This window comes from Lepidochelys kempii, chromosome 10 (genome assembly GCF_965140285.1).
Source record: "Lepidochelys kempii isolate rLepKem1 chromosome 10, rLepKem1.hap1, whole genome shotgun sequence".
NCBI lineage: Eukaryota > Metazoa > Chordata > Testudines > Cheloniidae > Lepidochelys > Lepidochelys kempii.
In genome coordinates, this window is record NC_136389.1 from 47,145,626 (window position 1) to 47,163,766 (window position 18,141).

At 43.4% G+C, this 18,141-nt stretch overlaps 2 protein-coding genes across 6 annotated transcripts in view; one reads left to right on the forward strand and one right to left on the reverse strand.

Annotated features, from left to right (window-relative positions):
* Positions 1-4,671, forward strand: part of CLK3 (CDC like kinase 3) — a 28,238-nt gene extending 23,567 nt beyond the window's left edge. For all 3 annotated transcript variants that reach the window (XM_073363279.2, XM_073363280.1, XM_078854634.1), the window contains 5 exons: positions 147-276; positions 920-1,002; positions 1,294-1,373; positions 2,256-2,346; positions 4,250-4,671. In XM_073363279.2, the coding sequence (XP_073219380.1) occupies positions 147-276; positions 920-1,002; positions 1,294-1,373; positions 2,256-2,346; positions 4,250-4,435 (570 nt within the window). In that variant the 3' untranslated portion in view covers positions 4,436-4,671. The remainder of the gene's footprint in view (positions 1-146; positions 277-919; positions 1,003-1,293; positions 1,374-2,255; positions 2,347-4,249) is intronic.
* A 491-nt stretch (positions 4,672-5,162) lies between these two features.
* The window catches only part of EDC3 (enhancer of mRNA decapping 3), a 67,737-nt gene continuing 54,758 nt past the window's right edge, over positions 5,163-18,141 (reverse strand). For all 3 annotated transcript variants that reach the window (XM_073363276.2, XM_073363277.2, XM_073363278.2), the window contains 2 exons: positions 17,865-18,082; positions 5,163-9,458 (listed from right to left, as the gene is read on the reverse strand). In XM_073363276.2, coding sequence (XP_073219377.1) covers positions 9,124-9,458; positions 17,865-18,082 — 553 coding nt within the window. In that variant the 3' untranslated portion in view covers positions 5,163-9,123. The remainder of the gene's footprint in view (positions 9,459-17,864; positions 18,083-18,141) is intronic.

Consider the following 18,141-nt stretch of genomic DNA (forward strand, 5'->3'; position numbering starts at 1 on the left):
GTGCAATGTTTCTGTATTTTGTGGCCATTTTTACTGCTAATGACATGGGCAAGGAAATCTTATTGGGATAGAGGGATCCTGTTGGAACCCCTCTCTATTCTGAAACCCCCTCTCCAGGTTCCTTATAGCTATTTCTTGTGTTGCAGAACTGTGAGGAGAAATCTATTAGGAACACAAACATCCGTGTGGCCGACTTTGGAAGTGCCACTTTTGACCATGAGCATCACACTACTATTGTTGCTACTCGGCATTACCGCCCGCCAGAGGTGATTCTGGGTGAGTGGAGTTACGTTTCTGTCTTTACTGATGGCTTTGTGGGGCATGGGCCACGGGATGCATTAGGGTAAGAATTGGGCTTCACAAGAGAGAACAGACTGGAAAAATCTCTGATTCTGGAGTGGAGAAAGGGGACAATCTACACTGGCCTATTTAGACAAAAAGTTAAACCTGCTGCTGTGATGGGTCTCTTGGGAGCAAAGGTTTGGATGGTGCTGCAGATGGGGCATTAGGACTGCTGAGGCAGCACACCTGGTCTGCATCACGTCCAAAGCCTGGAACAAAGACGACGCTTTCTTATATGCAAAATATTGTCTGTAAATACGTGCCCAGAACTTTGGGGGAGTGCTCGGCCCAGAGATGTGGGATGGCAGAGATCTGAGATGCTTGTGTGAGGTATCGCAGTTGAGTTAATCAGAGAATAACCACTTCAGCGCACAGACTGAAAAGGGGGCATCTTTCTGTTCCGGGACTCTGACTCCCAGAGGACTAAGCAGTCATCTCACCACAGAAATCCACTGGGCGTGTAGTTGAGTTTTAGGTCTCTCCAGTTTTAAAGGAAACTAGAGGCCACCAGCAAGGAATTTGTGCAAGCTCCACGTTTGTCACTGGAAGCTGTCATTTTTTCTCCTCTTCATTGCAGAGCTGGGCTGGGCACAGCCATGTGATGTCTGGAGTATTGGCTGCATTCTATTTGAGTATTACCGTGGCTTCACACTCTTTCAGGTACACTTTTGTAATGCCTTTATGCCCTTGACTGAACTGTGTAAGCTTTAGCCTTCCTTTTTAAATTGTGAAGCCCAAATCGACAATGGAATTTATGCTCCTAATTTTCATTGAACTCATTGGAAGTTAGGAGCCCAAATACCTTTGTAGATTTGGGCCTACATTTTTCTGGGTACCATGAGGAGACTATCCTACTAGTCCATCCTTGGAAGGGTGGGTTTAGACCTTCCTGTCTTCATTGTGTAACTGTTTCAAGGCTAAGAAAATAACCTAGTCGCTCTTCCTCTGCAGACTCATGAGAATCGTGAGCACCTTGTAATGATGGAAAAAATCCTTGGGCCAATCCCATCTCAGATGATCCACAAAACCCGGTAAGAACCAGATTCTGAGCTCTGAGCAGCTGACTTGGCTGTTGCATTGTTCTGGTGATGGTGGAGTAGGCGGGATACCATTTCTGATGCAGAGAGGCCATGCATCAGAATCCTAATGCTAGGGTTGTAGTTCTGGGTGGAGGTCGTAGGGTCAAGAAAAGACTTGAACTTGAAATAAAAGTAATGTTGAGTACAGGTGCTGGGAAAATTGGCCAAGCAGCCTACAGATAATGGAACCCTGTTGTTCTATACCACTAAGAGGGCCTTGCCTAGGATTTCTTCCATGCTTTTGCAGAGACAGGGCCACCGTTCCTGACAGTGAACTTTCATGCAAACAGCATCAAAATCTGAAATGTCTGTCGTTTTCTGGCAGCATGGTTCAGTGGCTAAGGCACTACAGTGGGAGTCAGGTGACCTGGGTTCTGTTCCCTGCTCTGCCGTTGACCCTAATATTTGACCTTGGGCAAGTCACTTCTCTTCTCTGTGCCTGTTTTTCCCATCTGTGAAATGGGAATGATACTTCAGTATCTTTGTAAAGTGCTTTGAAATTCCGTGGATGAAAAGTGCTATATACGAGATTTATATTCAAACCCCAAGTATTGGCTGCTAGAAATCATCTAGCTTGGCTTTAACCAGGCTCAGCTTTTAAAGACCACCTTGATTGCTGGTTGGGCTGGTAAGAATACCCAGCATATAGTTTTCTGAAGTGCTTTGGAAAAGAGGTACAGCGTCCTCTGATAGCACTGGCTGGCTTATATGTAATGTAGTTGAGTCCTAGTACCAATGTCTTGCCTTGCAGTGAGGCTACGCGTACCCCATACGTGTGTGCCCCCAGATGTCTCTTGCAGATAGGACTCTTGAATAGTTCCTTTTATTGTACAGGAAACAGAAGTACTTCCACAAGGGGGGACTGGTATGGGATGAGAACACATCAGATGGAAGATACGTCCAAGAGAACTGCAAACCACTGCGGGTATGAGACGCTGCTCTGATTTATACAGAAAGCTTAGGTGGCTCTGCAGTGGATGCTGAGATTCCTAGCTTCCACAGTGTCACCTGGCACGTTCTTGGAGTGAGATGACACTGGATGGAAATGGGGGTGCTGCTGTCAGTATCTAAATGACATGGGAGACACATAGCTTCATTCCGTATATGCAGGGAGCACCTTGGCACAAAAACAAAACCTTGCCGAGACTAGAGTGACTGGTCTGTCCCAACAGAATTGTTTTAAGCTGTATTAGCTTTTACAGAGCCTATTAACCAATGCTTTACAATCAGTCCAGATCCTGTTCCCAAATCCGCTGTAGTCGCAGTTAGTAAAGACTTCACTTTGTGTCACTGTGGCTTGGTAAGAATCAGAAATTAGGGATGGAATTGTTAGGCCACGTAGCTCCTCCTCCAGCCAGTTCAGCACTGCTCCATACGCTGTGTTCTATAGATGAGCAAGCCCCTAGAATTCCATGGTGGTAGCACAGTCCCATAGATGGGATGAGGAGTGGGAGCCTGATCTCTAACAGTGCTGAGCACTCCAGCTTCAGTTGACTTCAGTGTGAGCTGTGGATGCGCTTCGCTTCTGAAACTCGGGCCTTGGGTTCTGTACTGGATCTGTGACTGGATTGCTGTGGCCTGGGGCAAGTCTCTTTGGGTGCCTCCAATTCCCCAGCTGTGAAATAGGGACCGGGATGGTGAAAATCATCATAGAAAGATGTGCTGGTTACTTTTACTCTGCCTTTATTCTTAAGGGAAGCTGTGGACATGTCTGTCTCATGTCTGGTTAGTTTTATCCTTTGAGGCAGGACAGGGAACCCTCTCATGTGGCTGCTGCTCACTGAAAGGACTTGGGGAGAACCCTCAGCTTACAGGGAATCTAATCTTCCAAACTGTTCCAGGCAGGGAAGGCTGAGGGGATCCGTGCAGGACTGCATCTGGGCATGGCAGCCTTGGCTTTGTCTGTTGTGGGCACAAGCTGGACCCCAACCTTCCATCACAGGGCAGAGGAAGATTGGTTCCATAGACAGGGACTCAGGAGAGCTGGATTCCATTCTCTGCTCAGCTATTGACTTCCTGTGTGACATGGAGAAGTCACTTAGCCTCACTGTGCCCCAGTTCCTCCTTCTGCCCAATGAGGGTGATAGCTCTGCCCTACCTCCCAAGAGGTGTGATGATAAATACAGTACAGATTGTGAGATGCTCAGATACTGTGGTGATGGGAGCCATCATATGTACCCTTACATGGAGCCTCCACTCCAAGGATTTCTCCCTACAAGGGGGAAGTAGTATGTATGCGGGACTGGGCATCCTATGACTTCTCACCCAGGGGAGACCATCAGAGATTTGCCTGGTGTTTTTACTGGATAACAATTAATCTAATAGACAAGGATGCAGCAGGAATGTGGGAGAGATGGAAGGGGCTTCAAGATTGGCCACATCAGGCCAGAGGTGGCTCTCACCTCAACAGATGTTGCAAGGAGGGCCTGCAGTTTGGCAGACAATCACATGAGTCTGTTCCTTTCCCCCCGTAAAAAACGTGGGACTGTTGATAGGGGAACAGTGACACTTCCCTCGGCATTCTCTTCGAGCTGCTGCTGTAGCCAATAGAGGAGACACTCGCCACTGCCACAGGGTTCTACCATCCCTAGCTTTGTCTGCTCGCGGAGGAAGTAAAGGACAACCTTTGAAACTTTCTTCAAATGCCCAAAATCTCTTAACTTCCCTTGGCTTTTTTTCAGGAATAAAGGTCTGATGGTGTAGCACCCTGCCCTATCTGTAGCAGTGTTGCCAGCTCTCAAGATACATAGTGTGGAGGGTCGTGTCTAGTTTTTGCCAGATGTTTGCCTGCATTTTTCCACAGCTGAATCTGTACTATTCTATTTCAGAGCTACATGCTGTATGACTCACCGGACCATGTGCAGCTGTTTGACTTGATGAGAAGGATGTTAGAGTTTGATCCTTCCAAGAGGATCACATTCTCTGATGCTCTGCTGCATCCGTTCTTTAGCGGCCTGTCTCCAGAGGAAAGGCTGCTGTGTAGTCGAGTCTCAAACCGTGACCTGAGCAGATGACAGATGGGTGGGTGGTGAGGCCTGCTGGATTTGAACATATTCCTGGATCAGTTTGACCTCTGCTGTAGAGGCACCACGCAGCCCTCCTGTAGCGGAGAGTTCAGAGGTACTGGTGCAATGTGATATGGACCCTGGGCATGGGAGGGGGGAGGAGAAAGCTACAAGGAAAGCACAGATGTCTCATATTTATATGTTGTAAAGTTAAAATAAAGTGTTTCTTATTGTTTGATAATTTACTTGTATGAATGTGTCCAGCTATTTTTTTGATCCCACCCTGCCAGATTTTTTCTGTTAAATAAAAAGTGGTTTTATATTTCTCCACAAAATGGCATTGTTATGAATGTGACATTACTGCTTTGCTGGCTCTAGGTAGTCCATTTCCAAGCATGGATTGGACTAACCTTGCTTTGTCTTCTCCTCCATTAGCAAGTGTGTAGCAGGTTGTAAGAAAGAGGTACTGCACTGTTAATCTCACATCTGGCTGTGGTATTGGAGGGGAGGATTTGGGCAACTTTTTGATGGTTTGCTAGTCCTTCAGTAACTGCCAGGGAAATATAAATCCCTTTTCAAAACACTTGTAACTTCTGTTGTGCTTGGCTGGAGTCCTGAAGCACCTTACTCAGAAGTAACTAGTAGAATGCATGTTGGGTTTGGCTTAATTGTGCAGAATGGCTCTTTCTTACAGGTGGGGGCAAACCTTTCCCATATACATAAGTCACAGAACACATGGGAATAGTTGCACTTTATTTCAAGGCTGGTATTACCCCAGCTGCTGCATGAATTATGAAACAACAGTGTTTGTAATGATGATATGACTGAAGCATTGACTCGATTACACAGAGTTAGGGTGCAGTTGTCTTTGAACTGGGTGCCTGAAGCCAGGGCTTTTTCCATGGCTGCTGAAAAGAGGGTGCATGTTTTCTTATGACAAGCTGTGAGGGAATGATGCAGAACTTAAATCTACTGCTGGTTACTACAGAGCAGTGAAAGTTGCATTTCTGCTTTCTGGAAAAGCAAAGTCCATTCCAGTGCTTATTTACAGGCAGCTGCTTTTCCTGGGCCCTGGGAAGTGAGCTCCTGAGTATTTACTCCACTGAGTCCTGACACACTGGTGGAAATGGTCACATCGTGACAAACACTAAAAGTTAACATCCCTTAAAGCCTGCATCTTAACAAAGAGCTCTGACAAATAGGGCAAGGGGAGGCTGTATCCCTTCCTGCTGTTGTCTGTTGCATCCAGGTCTGCAGTAGCTGTGTGACAATAAAAGGGCCAAGAATCCTAAAGACTTGATCACATGGATGTGCAACAAAATGCATCTGGTCTAGGACAAGGCCAGTGATTTCATTCCTCGAGCAAGAATACAGCTCTGCTTGTCAGAAGAAAAGCAAGCACCCTTACCTTGTGCTACTTAAAAGGGAGAATGTATTATTAAGTTTAGCATAGTAACACACAAAACTTGTCCCAAAGCTGCTTAGTTGTGCTTGAGATGAGTCAATCTAGAATCTGTCAATGCCCGCACCCTTACTTAAAATCCTGTCGCTTGCCCAGAGGCATCAAGTGCTGTGGCAGTAATAACAATGACTACTTTAATTCTTTATTTAAAAAATAACCTTTGAGCAATTCTTGCTACCCCTTCTAATATGGCTGGTAGGACCTTAGCCACTGATGCACACTTGTAAGAAAAAATTAAGTGCTTCTTACCCCCTTCAAAACTTATACCCTGCTCACAAAGGACAGAGTTGAATAACCAGCCTTCAAGCTGGACAAGTTTAATATAGGAGAGGAGACAAACAGCAGGCTGTTTTCTTACAGGTGATAGCTCTGCTTTTATAAAGGAAAGTGAAAACAAGGCAGTTAGTTACAGGTACAGGGATTAGGCAGTTGCTACCTCCTCAGTACCTTAAACTAAAGCTGGCTGCAGCAGCTCTTTGATCTACAGGAGAAAGGCAGAGAAAAACCTTGGGTTGTGTTTATTTTAAAAGGATAACCCCTCACCATGCTGTCACTAACCAGCACTGCTTGCTAGGCAAGTGCCATCCCTTATTAAATGCTGTTGCATTAAGCTGAAACTAGTGTTTTACCTAAGGCATAGGTGCTCGAAGCCTTGCAGAGAAACCCACACAACCACAGCCTGTTACACCCAATTATGTTAGGGAAGAGTTTAGTCATTGAGAATCTGTGTTAGCACTAAGGCCATTAAGCATAAACCAGTGGACACAGTTTAGTAGTCTAACCCTCCGCATTGAGAAATGTGCTGAACCACAGGCCCTTTATCCTCATGAGGTAGATGAGTTCTGTGCTGTTTGGCATGGGAAGTCCTTTAACAAGACCTTATACAGCAGAGAGCTGCCTAGATACCAAATGTACCAGGGAATAAGAGCAGGGCTATTCTCCGAGGCCCCTGCCCAAACCCTGTGGGATGAAATGAAAGCTTGCCACCTCCCCCAGGGTCCATTCAATAGTGCTTTGCAGATTAGGCTGGTGTATTTTCTCATACTTCAGTAACTTGGAACACTGCTCAGGTAAACAATCTTATTTCCTTTGGAAGTCTCTTCCCAGCCACCCTCTTTTTTTACCTTGCTTGGTGCACTCAGCTATTCTATGATTTATGTTAAAAATCCTGTCACTATTCAAGTGCCAGACTTGTATCCCCCCATAACCCAGCTGGTTGAATAGGGTGCTCTGCATGCAGTTTCTTCATGAGTTCAGTTACTGAATACCCAAGCAGCAGCTGCAATTGTTTCACACAGAACAGCTGCTCTACACTTCAGCAAAAGAAGATCTCCCTCCCCTGGGAAAGGCACCAGCAGAAGCTTTGAAGTCTGTCAGTGCCAGACAGACCTACCACACCAGTAGAGTCCCATGCTGAAGGCAGAACTTTGAACTTTAAGCACAGCCTATGCTCCCAGCAAACAGTAGCAGAGGAACTTAGCTCTGTTTTGCTAGGACAGGGCTCAAGGATTCCTCACCTCTCTCTTCTCTGCCTCTACAGGAAACCCTCAGGCAGAGAGCACTGTTTTGGTCCAAGTTTAATATTTCTCATCACTAGCCCCTGATAGTTTGGCACTTTTAGAGACAAGAAAAGGTCCAGCGTGATAGATCTACAGAGCCACCCAAAGCTTCATCAAATCACTTCTTACTCGAGGCAGTGCCATGAAGACAAATGCTTTCCTTGCAGCATATAGGAAAAAAAAATCAGCCGCCCAAAACCAGCTAGCAAACTAAACAGGGTGAGACTACCTACAGTAATTCAGGTCAGAGTTTTCTGACCTTCCCCTCAAGTGTGATGTCACTGGAAAGCTTAAAGCTTTCTGAAAGCCGCATGCTACAACAGTGGTCACTACCAGTGGTGATGCCTGGGGTATAGGGGCCCAGCTTTCAGTGCACTAGTGCATGCAGGGGCAATACAGCCTAACACAGCAGCTTGCCAAGCACAGTAGCATTCACTGTAGTACTACCATCATCATCTGGGCCCAGGAGGCCCTACAGTTAGTAGTGCTACACGGAGCTGACAAGCGGGCCTGGAGGAACGAGTTAACATAAGCCTTCCATAACACCCCTAACGCAGAGCGCGCGCGCGGCTGTCTTTGTATACTAAGACAAACAGCATTTGACTCATCTTTACAGTTTGCATAACCAGGGGAGGCAAGTGCCCTATGATTTCCACTGACTCCATTGAGATCCATGTGGAACAGTGCATTAGAACAAAGCACATATGCTTTTTAGGAGGGAGAATCCTCCCCCAGACGTGGCTGTTGCTCCCAAAGGGACTGGAATATTATATGTCTTGTGAAGCATGGCATTCAGGTGCAGGGTGTGCTGCGGGTGGCCACTGAGGCTCTACAATAATATATCCAAACACTACCTGTGCTGAGCACAAGGTATTAAAGAAAAGAGGGTAACATCTGCCTGTTCCCCTCGCATCTTCTCCGAATCACTGCGGTTACTCAGCTCGCTGGAGAAATAAAACCCACCTTAGGAAAATGCCCTTCCCAAAGCACTGTCTGGTGGAAGGACACCATGGTAAACACCTCACTCCGGGCAGCATTCACTCAGCAAGCAGTCAAGGAACAAAAGCTTTACACCCGCTTTCTAAATAGGGAGCCCCATCCACAAGGGCCGGGCAGCTCCAGGAAGAGATTTAACTATAATTGCTCTCATAAACATAAAAGAAAATAAAGAACAAAATCAAAACAGTAAAACTGCAACAAAGACATTTCTACATTATCATTGAGGGGTACTGCTCCTGAAAGGGGCCCCTTGCTGGGCACAAATTCCCCCCCCTCCCCAAAGAAGTACTAAAAAAAACAGAGCATCATCTTGTAAACCTCCAAGCTGTCGGACAGTCGCTTGCATCTGTAAACAAACCCTCTCACCCACTTTAACCATTCTCTGGCTGGTGACCAGGTGCTGGGCAGCAGGCGCTGCCTTTCCCAGTGTTAGATACCAGCTTCTTCCACATTCCTTCATCCAATGGCATGAGGGAGAGAGAGAAAGCATCTTGCAGTAACATTTGCTCCCTTAGTTTTTTTTTGTTTTTAATACGCATATTTCTTCTGGAAGAAAACTCCAGCACTTCACATCCTTAAGGCGTCAAGAGTTTACTTGTCAGGATCCTTTATACAGCTTGCTAGGCAGGACTCCGCCCCATCTCCCCCTCCAGGGCTGATACACTGCAGGGTCTGCTCTATGTTGAATGCAATGGAATGACAAATTTGCAGCCAAAGGGTGAGTGGTAGTTTATTCCCACTTCCTGAAAGACTTTCTGCGGAATGCCAATGTCGCACAGATATACTCGCCCTGCCCTCTCACCCAGGGGCAGGGGCAGGCCCAAGGCCAGTGACCACTTGGCATCAATGCCCTGCTCCATTTCACTCATAGGAGGGTCTATGCTGAGGACAGGGGCTCGGTTCTGGTTGGCCCAGTCCACAGCTGCTTTGTACCAAGGCTGATCTCTCAGGAAAGCATTTTCATGACAATCCAGGCAGTTTATCACCAGGTCAACAGGGGTATCTGGGAGATCTGAAAGAAACATGCGTGTTTTAATGTGCATCCAGGACCAGCGTAAGAGAGAACCTCCCCTCCACAGAAACTGCAGCGGCCTACAAAGAACCGTACTCCTACCTCCCGCCCTGCATCTCCAGGAGAATTCTTCCAATCTCCCTACAGAGCAAGAGGCCTAGAGGTGGCCCATTTTAGCGCTCAGAAGCAGCACTGTAACAACAGACTTTGCCAGTTAGATATAGACTCTCCCATAGCCGTCTGCCAATGGAACTCAAAGGCTTGAGTTGCAGGTTGGCAATTTCTGCTCATCATGCTGAAGTGTGGCACTTTTGGGATGGACGTGGTTGAGACTGATCAGTTTTGAACCCAGGCCTCCGGAGAGACATCACTTCAATGAACCAGCTGGCCCTCTGAAGAGGCCACCTTCCAGAACAGCTCTATCACTGAACGTCTGATTACATGGTAGTACCTGCAGTGTAACACCAGGTTCTAATGTGGAGTGTCTTGTTGTGTAAAGCCTGGCCTGGGGACTGGTGTGCCACTATTCCTCTCCTCCTGCCCGCTAGGGCCCCACATAATGAGTTTTAGGTCTAACCTTTGTCAAGCTCTAAACATGCTTTAATTTGGTGGGGAAAGTTCCCTGGATTCTAATTGAAACTACTGCCAGGAAATCTTATAAAACCACCAACGCTTTTGTAAACCCTACCCCAAAAATATGATTTGCTCAGCTGAGCCACCACAGCTCTGCAGGTATCAGTGGTATGTCATTGTCACTAACGATCCATTAAAAAACTGGGGGGGGCGGGGGGAGGTTGGTTTACCAGCCAGAGAAGTAGAAAACAGGGAAGGACAGGGCATTTTGGAGAATCTGCCATTGGTTAGGCAGCAGGTGTGGTGCAACCGCTGCTTGTCACGCTGATCAGTACTGCCTCGTCGTTTTCTTGTACTTCTCCCACATCATCTGTTTGTTGTATTGACCTGTTGTCTCATCTTAAACTTGGATTGCAAACTCTTTGTTACATGTGTGCGTTAGGTGCTGAACGCACCCAGTGGAGACCTGATCCATGGCAGGGGTCCCTAGGTGCTATAGTAATATAAATAATTTCACAGATGGTTTTCGTTCTAGGGTTTGTTTCTTCCAGAAGAGGAAAAAAAACACCACACAATAAATTTTAAAAACTTGTGTCCTTAGAGCCAATACCACTGAAAATCCAATTTCCCCCCACTAGATTCGAGCAGATCCCTGAAACAATATGTTGAAGCAGTTAATATTAGGGCTGTCGATTAATCGCAGTTAACTCATGCGATTAACTAAAAATAATTAAATCGTGATTAATCGCAGTTTTAATCACCCTGTTAAACAGAATACCAATTGAAATTTATTAAATATTTTGGATGTTTTTCTACATTTTCTCATATATTGTATTCCATGCTGTAACTGAAATCGAAGTGTATATTATTTTTATTACATATATTTGCACTGTAAAAATGATAAACAAAAGAAATAGTATTTTTCGATTCACCTCATACAAGTAACATAACAGAGACCTGGTGGAATAGTAGTCATGACTGGGCTACAGGTATTGAAGGGTATGTGCTGTTTAGGAAAGACCGAAATAAAGGTAAAGGTGGTGGAGTAGCACTATATATCAATGATGAGATAGAATGTAAAGAAATAAGAAGCGATGAAATGGATATGACTGAGTCTGTCTGGGCAACAATTAAATTGGGGAAGATTACTATTAGAGCCTCCCCTGGGATAGTGCTTGGGGTGTGCTATAGACCGCCGGGATCTAATTTGGATATGGATAGAGCCCTTTTTAATGTTTTTAATAAAGTAAATACTAATGGAAACTGTGTGATCATGGGAGACTTTAACTTCCCAGATATAGACTGGAGGACGAGTGCTAGTAATAATAATAGGGCTCAGATTTTCCTAGATGCGATAGCTGATGGATTCCTTCAGCAAGTAGTTGCTGAACCGACTAGAGGGGATGCCATTTTAGATTTGGTCTTGGTGAGTAATGAGGACCTCATAGAGGAAATGGTTGTAGGGGATAATCTTGGCTCAAGTGATCATGAGCTAATTCAGTTCAAACTGAATGGAAGGATTAACAAAAATAAATCTGCAACTAGGGTTTTTGATTTCAAAAGGGCTGACTTTCAAAAATTAAGGAAATTAGTTAGGGAAGTGGATTGGACTGAAGAATTTATGGGTTTAAAGGTAGAGGAGGCCTGGGATTATTTTAAATTAAAGCTGCAGAAGCTATCGGAAGCCTGCATCCCAAGAAAGGGGAAAAAATTCATAGGCAGGAGTTGTAGACCAAGCTGGATGAGCAAGCATCTTAGAGAGGTAATTAAGAAAAAGCAGAAAGCATATAGGGAGTGGAAGAAGGGAGGGATCAGTAAGGAAAGCTACCTTATTGAGGTCAGAATATGTAGGGATAAAGTGAGACAGGCTAAAAGTCAAGTAGAGTTGGACCTTGCAAAGGGAATTAAAACCAATAGTAAAAGGTTCTATAGTCATATAAATAGGAAGAAAACAAAGAAAGAAGAAGTGGGACCGCTAAAAACTGAGGATGGAGTGGAGGTCAAGGATAATCTAGGCATGGCCCAATATCTAAACAAATACTTTGCCTCAGTCTTTAATAAGACTAAAGAGGATCTTAGGGATAATGGTAGCATGATAAATGGGAATGAGGATATGGAGGTAGACATCACCATATCTGAGGTAGAAGCGAAACTCAAACAGCTTAATGGGACTAAATCGGGGGGCCCAGATAATCTTCATCCAAGAATATTAAAAGAATTGGCACAAGAAATTGCAAGCCCATTAGCAAGAATTTTTAATGAATCTGTAAACTCAGGGGTTGTACCGTATGATTGGAGAATTGCTAACATAGTTCCTATTTTTAAGAAAGGGGAAAAAAGTGATCCAAGTAATTATAGGCCTGTTAGTTTGACATCTGTAGTATGCAAGGTCTTGGAAAAAATTTTGAAGGAGAAGGTAGTTAAGGACATTGAAGTCAATGGTAAATGGGACAAAATACAACATGGTTTTACAAAAGGTAGATCGTGCCAAACCAACCTGATCTCCTTCTTTGAGAGAGTAACAGATTTTTTAGATAAAGGAAACGCAGTGGATCTAATTTACTTAGATTTTAGTAAGGCGTTTGATACTGTGCCACATGGGGAATTATTAGTTAAATTGGATAAGATGGGCATCAATAGGAAAATTGAAAGGTGGATAGGGAATTGGTTAAAGGGGAGACTACAACGGGTCCTACTGAAAGGTGAACTGTCAAGTTGGAGGGAGGTTACCAGTGGAGTTCCTCAAGGATCAGTTTTGGGACCAATCTTATTTAATCTTTTTATTACTGACCTGGGCACAAAAAGTGGGAGTGTGCTAATAAAGTTTGCAGATGATACAAAGCTGGGAGGTATTGCTAATTTAGAGAAGGACAGGGATACCCTACAGGAGGATCTGGATGACCTTGTAAACTGGAGTAATAGGAATAGGATGAAATTTAATAGTGAGAAGTGCAAGGTCATGCATTTAGGGATTAATAACAAGAATTTTAGTTATAAGCTAGGGACGCATCAACTAGAAGTAACGGAGGAGGAAAAGGACCTTGGAGTATTGGTTGATCATAGGATGACTATGAGCTGCCAATGTGATATGGCTGTGAAAAAAGCTAATGTCGTCTTGGGATGCATCAGGAGAGGTATTTCCAGTAGGGATAAGGAGGTTTTAGTACCGTTATATAAGGCACTGGTGAGACCTCACCTGGAATACTGTGTGCAGTTCTGGTCTCCCATGTTTAAGAAGGATGAATTCAAACTGGAACAGGTACAGAGAAGGGCTACTAGGATGATCCGAGGAATGGAAAACTTGTCTTATGAAAGGAGACTCAGGGAGCTTGGCTTGTTTAGCCTAACTAAAAGAAGGTTGAGGGGAGATATGATTGCTCTCTATAAATATATCAGAGGGATAAATACCAGAGAGGGAGAGGAATTATTTAAACTCAGTACCAATGTGGACACAAGAACAAATGGATATAAACTGGCCACTAGGAAATTTAGATTAGAAATTAGACGAAGGTTTCTAACCATCAGAGGAGTGAAGTTTTGGAATAGCCTTCCGAGGGAAGTAGTGGGGGCAAAAGATCTATCTTGCTTTAAGATTAAACTCGATAAGTTTATGGAGGAGATGGTATGATGGGATAACATGGTTTTGGTAATTAAATATTCATGGTAAATAGGCCTAATGGCCTGTGATGGGTTTTTAGATGGGGTAAGATCCAAGTTACCCGGGAAAGAATTTTCTGTAGTATCTGGCTGATGAATCTTGCCCATATGCTCAGGGTTTAGCTGATCGCCATATTTGGGGTCGGGAAGGAATTTTCCTCCAGGGCAGATTGGAAGGCCCTGGAGGTTTTTCGCCTTCCTCTGTAGCATGGGGCACGGGTCACTTGCTGGAGGATTCTCTGCTCCTTGAGGTCTTCAGACTACAATTTGAGGACTTCAATAGCACAGATATAGGTGTGAGGTCTTTTTTAGGAGTGGTGGGTGAAATTTTGTGGCCTGCATTGTGCAGGAGGTCGGACTAGATGATCATAATGGTCCCTTCTGACCTAAATATCTATGAATCTATCTATGAAAAAGTACTGTAGTGCAATCTCTGTCCTGAAAGTGCAATTTACAAATGTAGATTTTTTTTTTGTTACATAACATAACTCAACAACAAAACAATGTAAAACTTTATAGAGCCTATAAATCCACTCAGTCCTACTTCTTGTTCAGCCAATTGCTAAGATAAACAAGTTTGTTCACATTTATGGGAGATACTGCTGCCTGCTTCTTATTTACAATGTCACCAGAAAGTGAGAACAGGCATTTGCATGCCACTTTCGTAGGCAGCATTGCAAGGTATTTACATGCCAGATATGCTAAACATTTGTATGCACCTTCATGCTTCAGCCACCATTCCAGAGGACATGCTTCCATGCTGATGATGATCATTAAATAAATAATGAATTAAATTTCTGACTGAACTCCTTGAGGGAGAATTGTATGTCCCCTGCTCTGTTTTACCTGCATTATGCAATCTATTTCATGTTACAGCAGTCTCGGAGAATGACCCAGCACATGGTTGTTTGATTTACGAACACTGTCACTGCAGACTTGACAAAACGCAAAGAAGGTACCAATGTGAGATTTCTAACAATAGCTACAGCAGTTGACCCAAGATTTAAGAATCTGAAGTGCCATCCAAAATCTGAGAGGGATGAGGTGTGGAGCATGCTTTCAGTAATCTTAAAAGAGCAACACTCTGATGCGGAAACTACAGAACCCGAACCACCACCTAACCCCGCCCCCCCAAAAAAAACCAAACCAAAACAAAACTTTTTGCTGGTGACTCAGAGGATGAAAATGAACATGCATCAGTCTGCTCTACTTTGGATCGTTATCAAGCAGAACCCGTCAAAAGCATGGACGCATGTCCCCTGGAATGGTGGTAGAAGCATGAAGTGACATATGAATCTTTAGCGCATCTGGCATGTAAATATCTTGCTACGCCGGCTACAACAGTGCCATGCGAACGCCTGTTCTCACTTTCAGGTGACATTGTAAACAAGAAGCGGGCAACATTATCTCCTTCAAGTGTAACCAAACTTGTTTGTCTGAGTGATTGGCTGAACAAGAAATAAGACTGAGTGGACTTGCAGGCTCTAAAATTTTACAGTTTTATTTTGAATGCAGTTTTTTGTAAGTTCAACTTCCATGCTAAAGAGATTGCACTACAGTACTTGTATTAGTGAATTGAAAAATACTATTTTTTTTGTTTTTTACAGTGCAAATACTTGTAATAAAAAATAAATACAAAGTACTTTATACTTTGTATTGTGTTGTAATTTGAAATCAATATATTTGAAAATGTAGAAAACATCCAAAAATATTTAAATAAATGGTATTCTATTATTGTTTAACAATGTGATTTATTGCAATTAATTTTGTTAATTGCACGATTAATCACCATTAATTTTTTAATCGCTTGACAGCCCTAGATAATATTAGAGGAAACTAAAAGGCCTGCACTTAGCTGACATCAGAGGAAACTAAAAGGCCTGCACTTAGCTGACATCAGGGGTAAGATGATTGAGACCATTCAGCTTCCAGTTGTTACGACCAACACTCAGGCTAACTTTATTTTCAGTTATTTGCAACTTTGGTGTAATGAATAAGAAAAAGATGATGATCTGAAGTGAACTAAAGATTTGATGCAGATTCGCAATGACTCTAGTAAGGGCATGCCTATACTGGTGATATTTGTACCAGCATAGTTACGCTGACATAGATGCATCAGTCCAATATCAACAGGACAGGCTCTAAGGCAAATAATCAAAAAAATGAATCACACGATTAATTGTGCAGTTAAATAATAACAGAATACCATTTATTTAAATATTTTTGAATGTTTTCTACATTTTCAAATACTTTGATTTCAATTTCAACACAGAATATAGTGTACAGTGCTCACTTTATTTTTAATACAAATATTTGCACTGTAAAAAACAAAATAAATAGTATATTTCAATGTACCTCATACAAGTACTGTAATGCAATCTCTATCATGAAAGTGCAATTTACAAATGTAGAATTATGAACAAAAAAATAACTGCATTCAAAAATAAAACAATGTAAAACTTTAGCGCCTACAAGTCCACTCAGTCCTCCTTCAGCATATTGCTCAGACAAACAAGTCTGGTTACATTTGCAGGAGATAATAGTGCCCGCTTCTTGTTTACAACGTCACCAGAAAGTGAGAACAGGCGTTCGCATGGCACCCTTGTAACCGGCGTCGCAAGATATTTACATGCCAGATGCATTAAAGATTCATGCATCCCTTCATGCTTCAACCACCATCCCAGAGGACGTGTCCGTGCTGATGACTGGTTCTGCTCAATAACGATCCAAAGCAGAGCGGACCGACGCATGTTCATTTTCATCATCTGAGTCAGATGCCACCAGCAGAAGGTTGATTTTTTTTTTTTTTTGGTGGTTCGGGTTCTGTAGTTTCCGCATCAGAGTGTTGCTCTTTTAAGATTACTGAAAGCATGCTCCACACCTCGTCCCTCTCAGATTTTGGACGGCACTTCAGATTCTTAAACCTTGGGTCTAGTGCTGTGGCTATTGTTAGAAATCTCACATTGGTACCTTCTTTGCATTTTGTCAAATCTGCAGTGACAGTGTTCGTAAATCAAACAACATGTGCTGGGTCATCCTCCGAAACTGCTGTAACATGAAATAGATGGCACAATGCAGGTAAAACAGAGCAGGGGACATACAATTCTCCCCCAAGGAGTTCAGTCACAAATTTAATAAACACATAATTTTCTTAACAAACATCAACATGGAAGCATGTCCTCCAGAACGATGGCTGAAGCATGAAGGGGCATACGAATGTGTAGCATATCTGGCAGGTAAATACCTTGCAACGCCAGGTACAAAAGTGCCATGCAAACACCTGTTCTCGTTTTCAGGTGACGTTGTAAATAAGAAGCAGGCAGCAGTATCTCCCATAAATGTAAACAAACTTGTTAGTCTTAGCGATTGACTGAACGAGAAGTAAGGACTGAGTGGACTTGTAGGCTCTAAAGTTTTACATTGTTTTGTTTTTGAGTGCAGTTCTGTAACAAACAAAAATTATCTACATTTGTAAATTACACGTTCATGATAGAGATTGCACTACAATACTTGTATGAGGTGAATGGAAAAATACGATTTTTTTAATCATTTTTACAGTGCAAATATTTGTAATAAAAATAATAGAATACAAAGTGTACACTGCTCACTTTATGTGTTGTAATAGAAATCAATATATTTGAAAATGTAGAAAAACATTCAAAAATATTTAATAAATTTCAATTGGTATTCTATTGTTTAACAGTGCGATTTATCGCAATTAATTTTTTTAATCGCAGTTAATTTTTTTGAGTTAATCGCGTGAGTTAATTGCGATTAATCAACAGCCCTACAAATAATCCATAGGTATGTAAAAGGAGGGAATGCCACTGGTGACCACCAAGTGGTGCCACTGAACTAAGAATACACGACAGTGTTAGAATAAACACGCTCAATTAGACAGACAGGAAAAATGGGTTACTCACCTGTACAGTTACCATTGTTCTTCGGGATGTGTTGTGCACATATACTTTCCACTGAGACGTGAGTGCATTGTATGCACACACCCCTACAGCGGAACATTTCTGTGCACAATCACTCGAAGGAAAACTTGATGCTACAATGGTGCAGGCCTTCAGTGCTGCTCTCATAAGTGGGACCCGTTTCAGCATGAGCTTCTGCACGTTGCTCAGCGTCTCAGCTCAGACCCAGCTTTCACCAAAGCCTAACACTGCTTACCTTTGACACTGGACACCTGCTGGCCTTGGGTCTTGCTGAAGAGGTTCAGCTCATTAGTGATGGATTCCAGCATCTTGACAAAGTTGGGCAGGAAGAGAATGACATGAACGTCATGGTTGGAAAGATGCCGTCCACAACTGATTCCCTGGGCCCCCTTCACGTGGGGGCCGCACAGCAGAGCCACCGTGGGTCGCTGGTGAACATTTTTAGGATTCAACCTGAAACACAGAGAGGGGGAAACCATTAAAACCCAAGCGTCTTCTGCATTCTTTCCGTG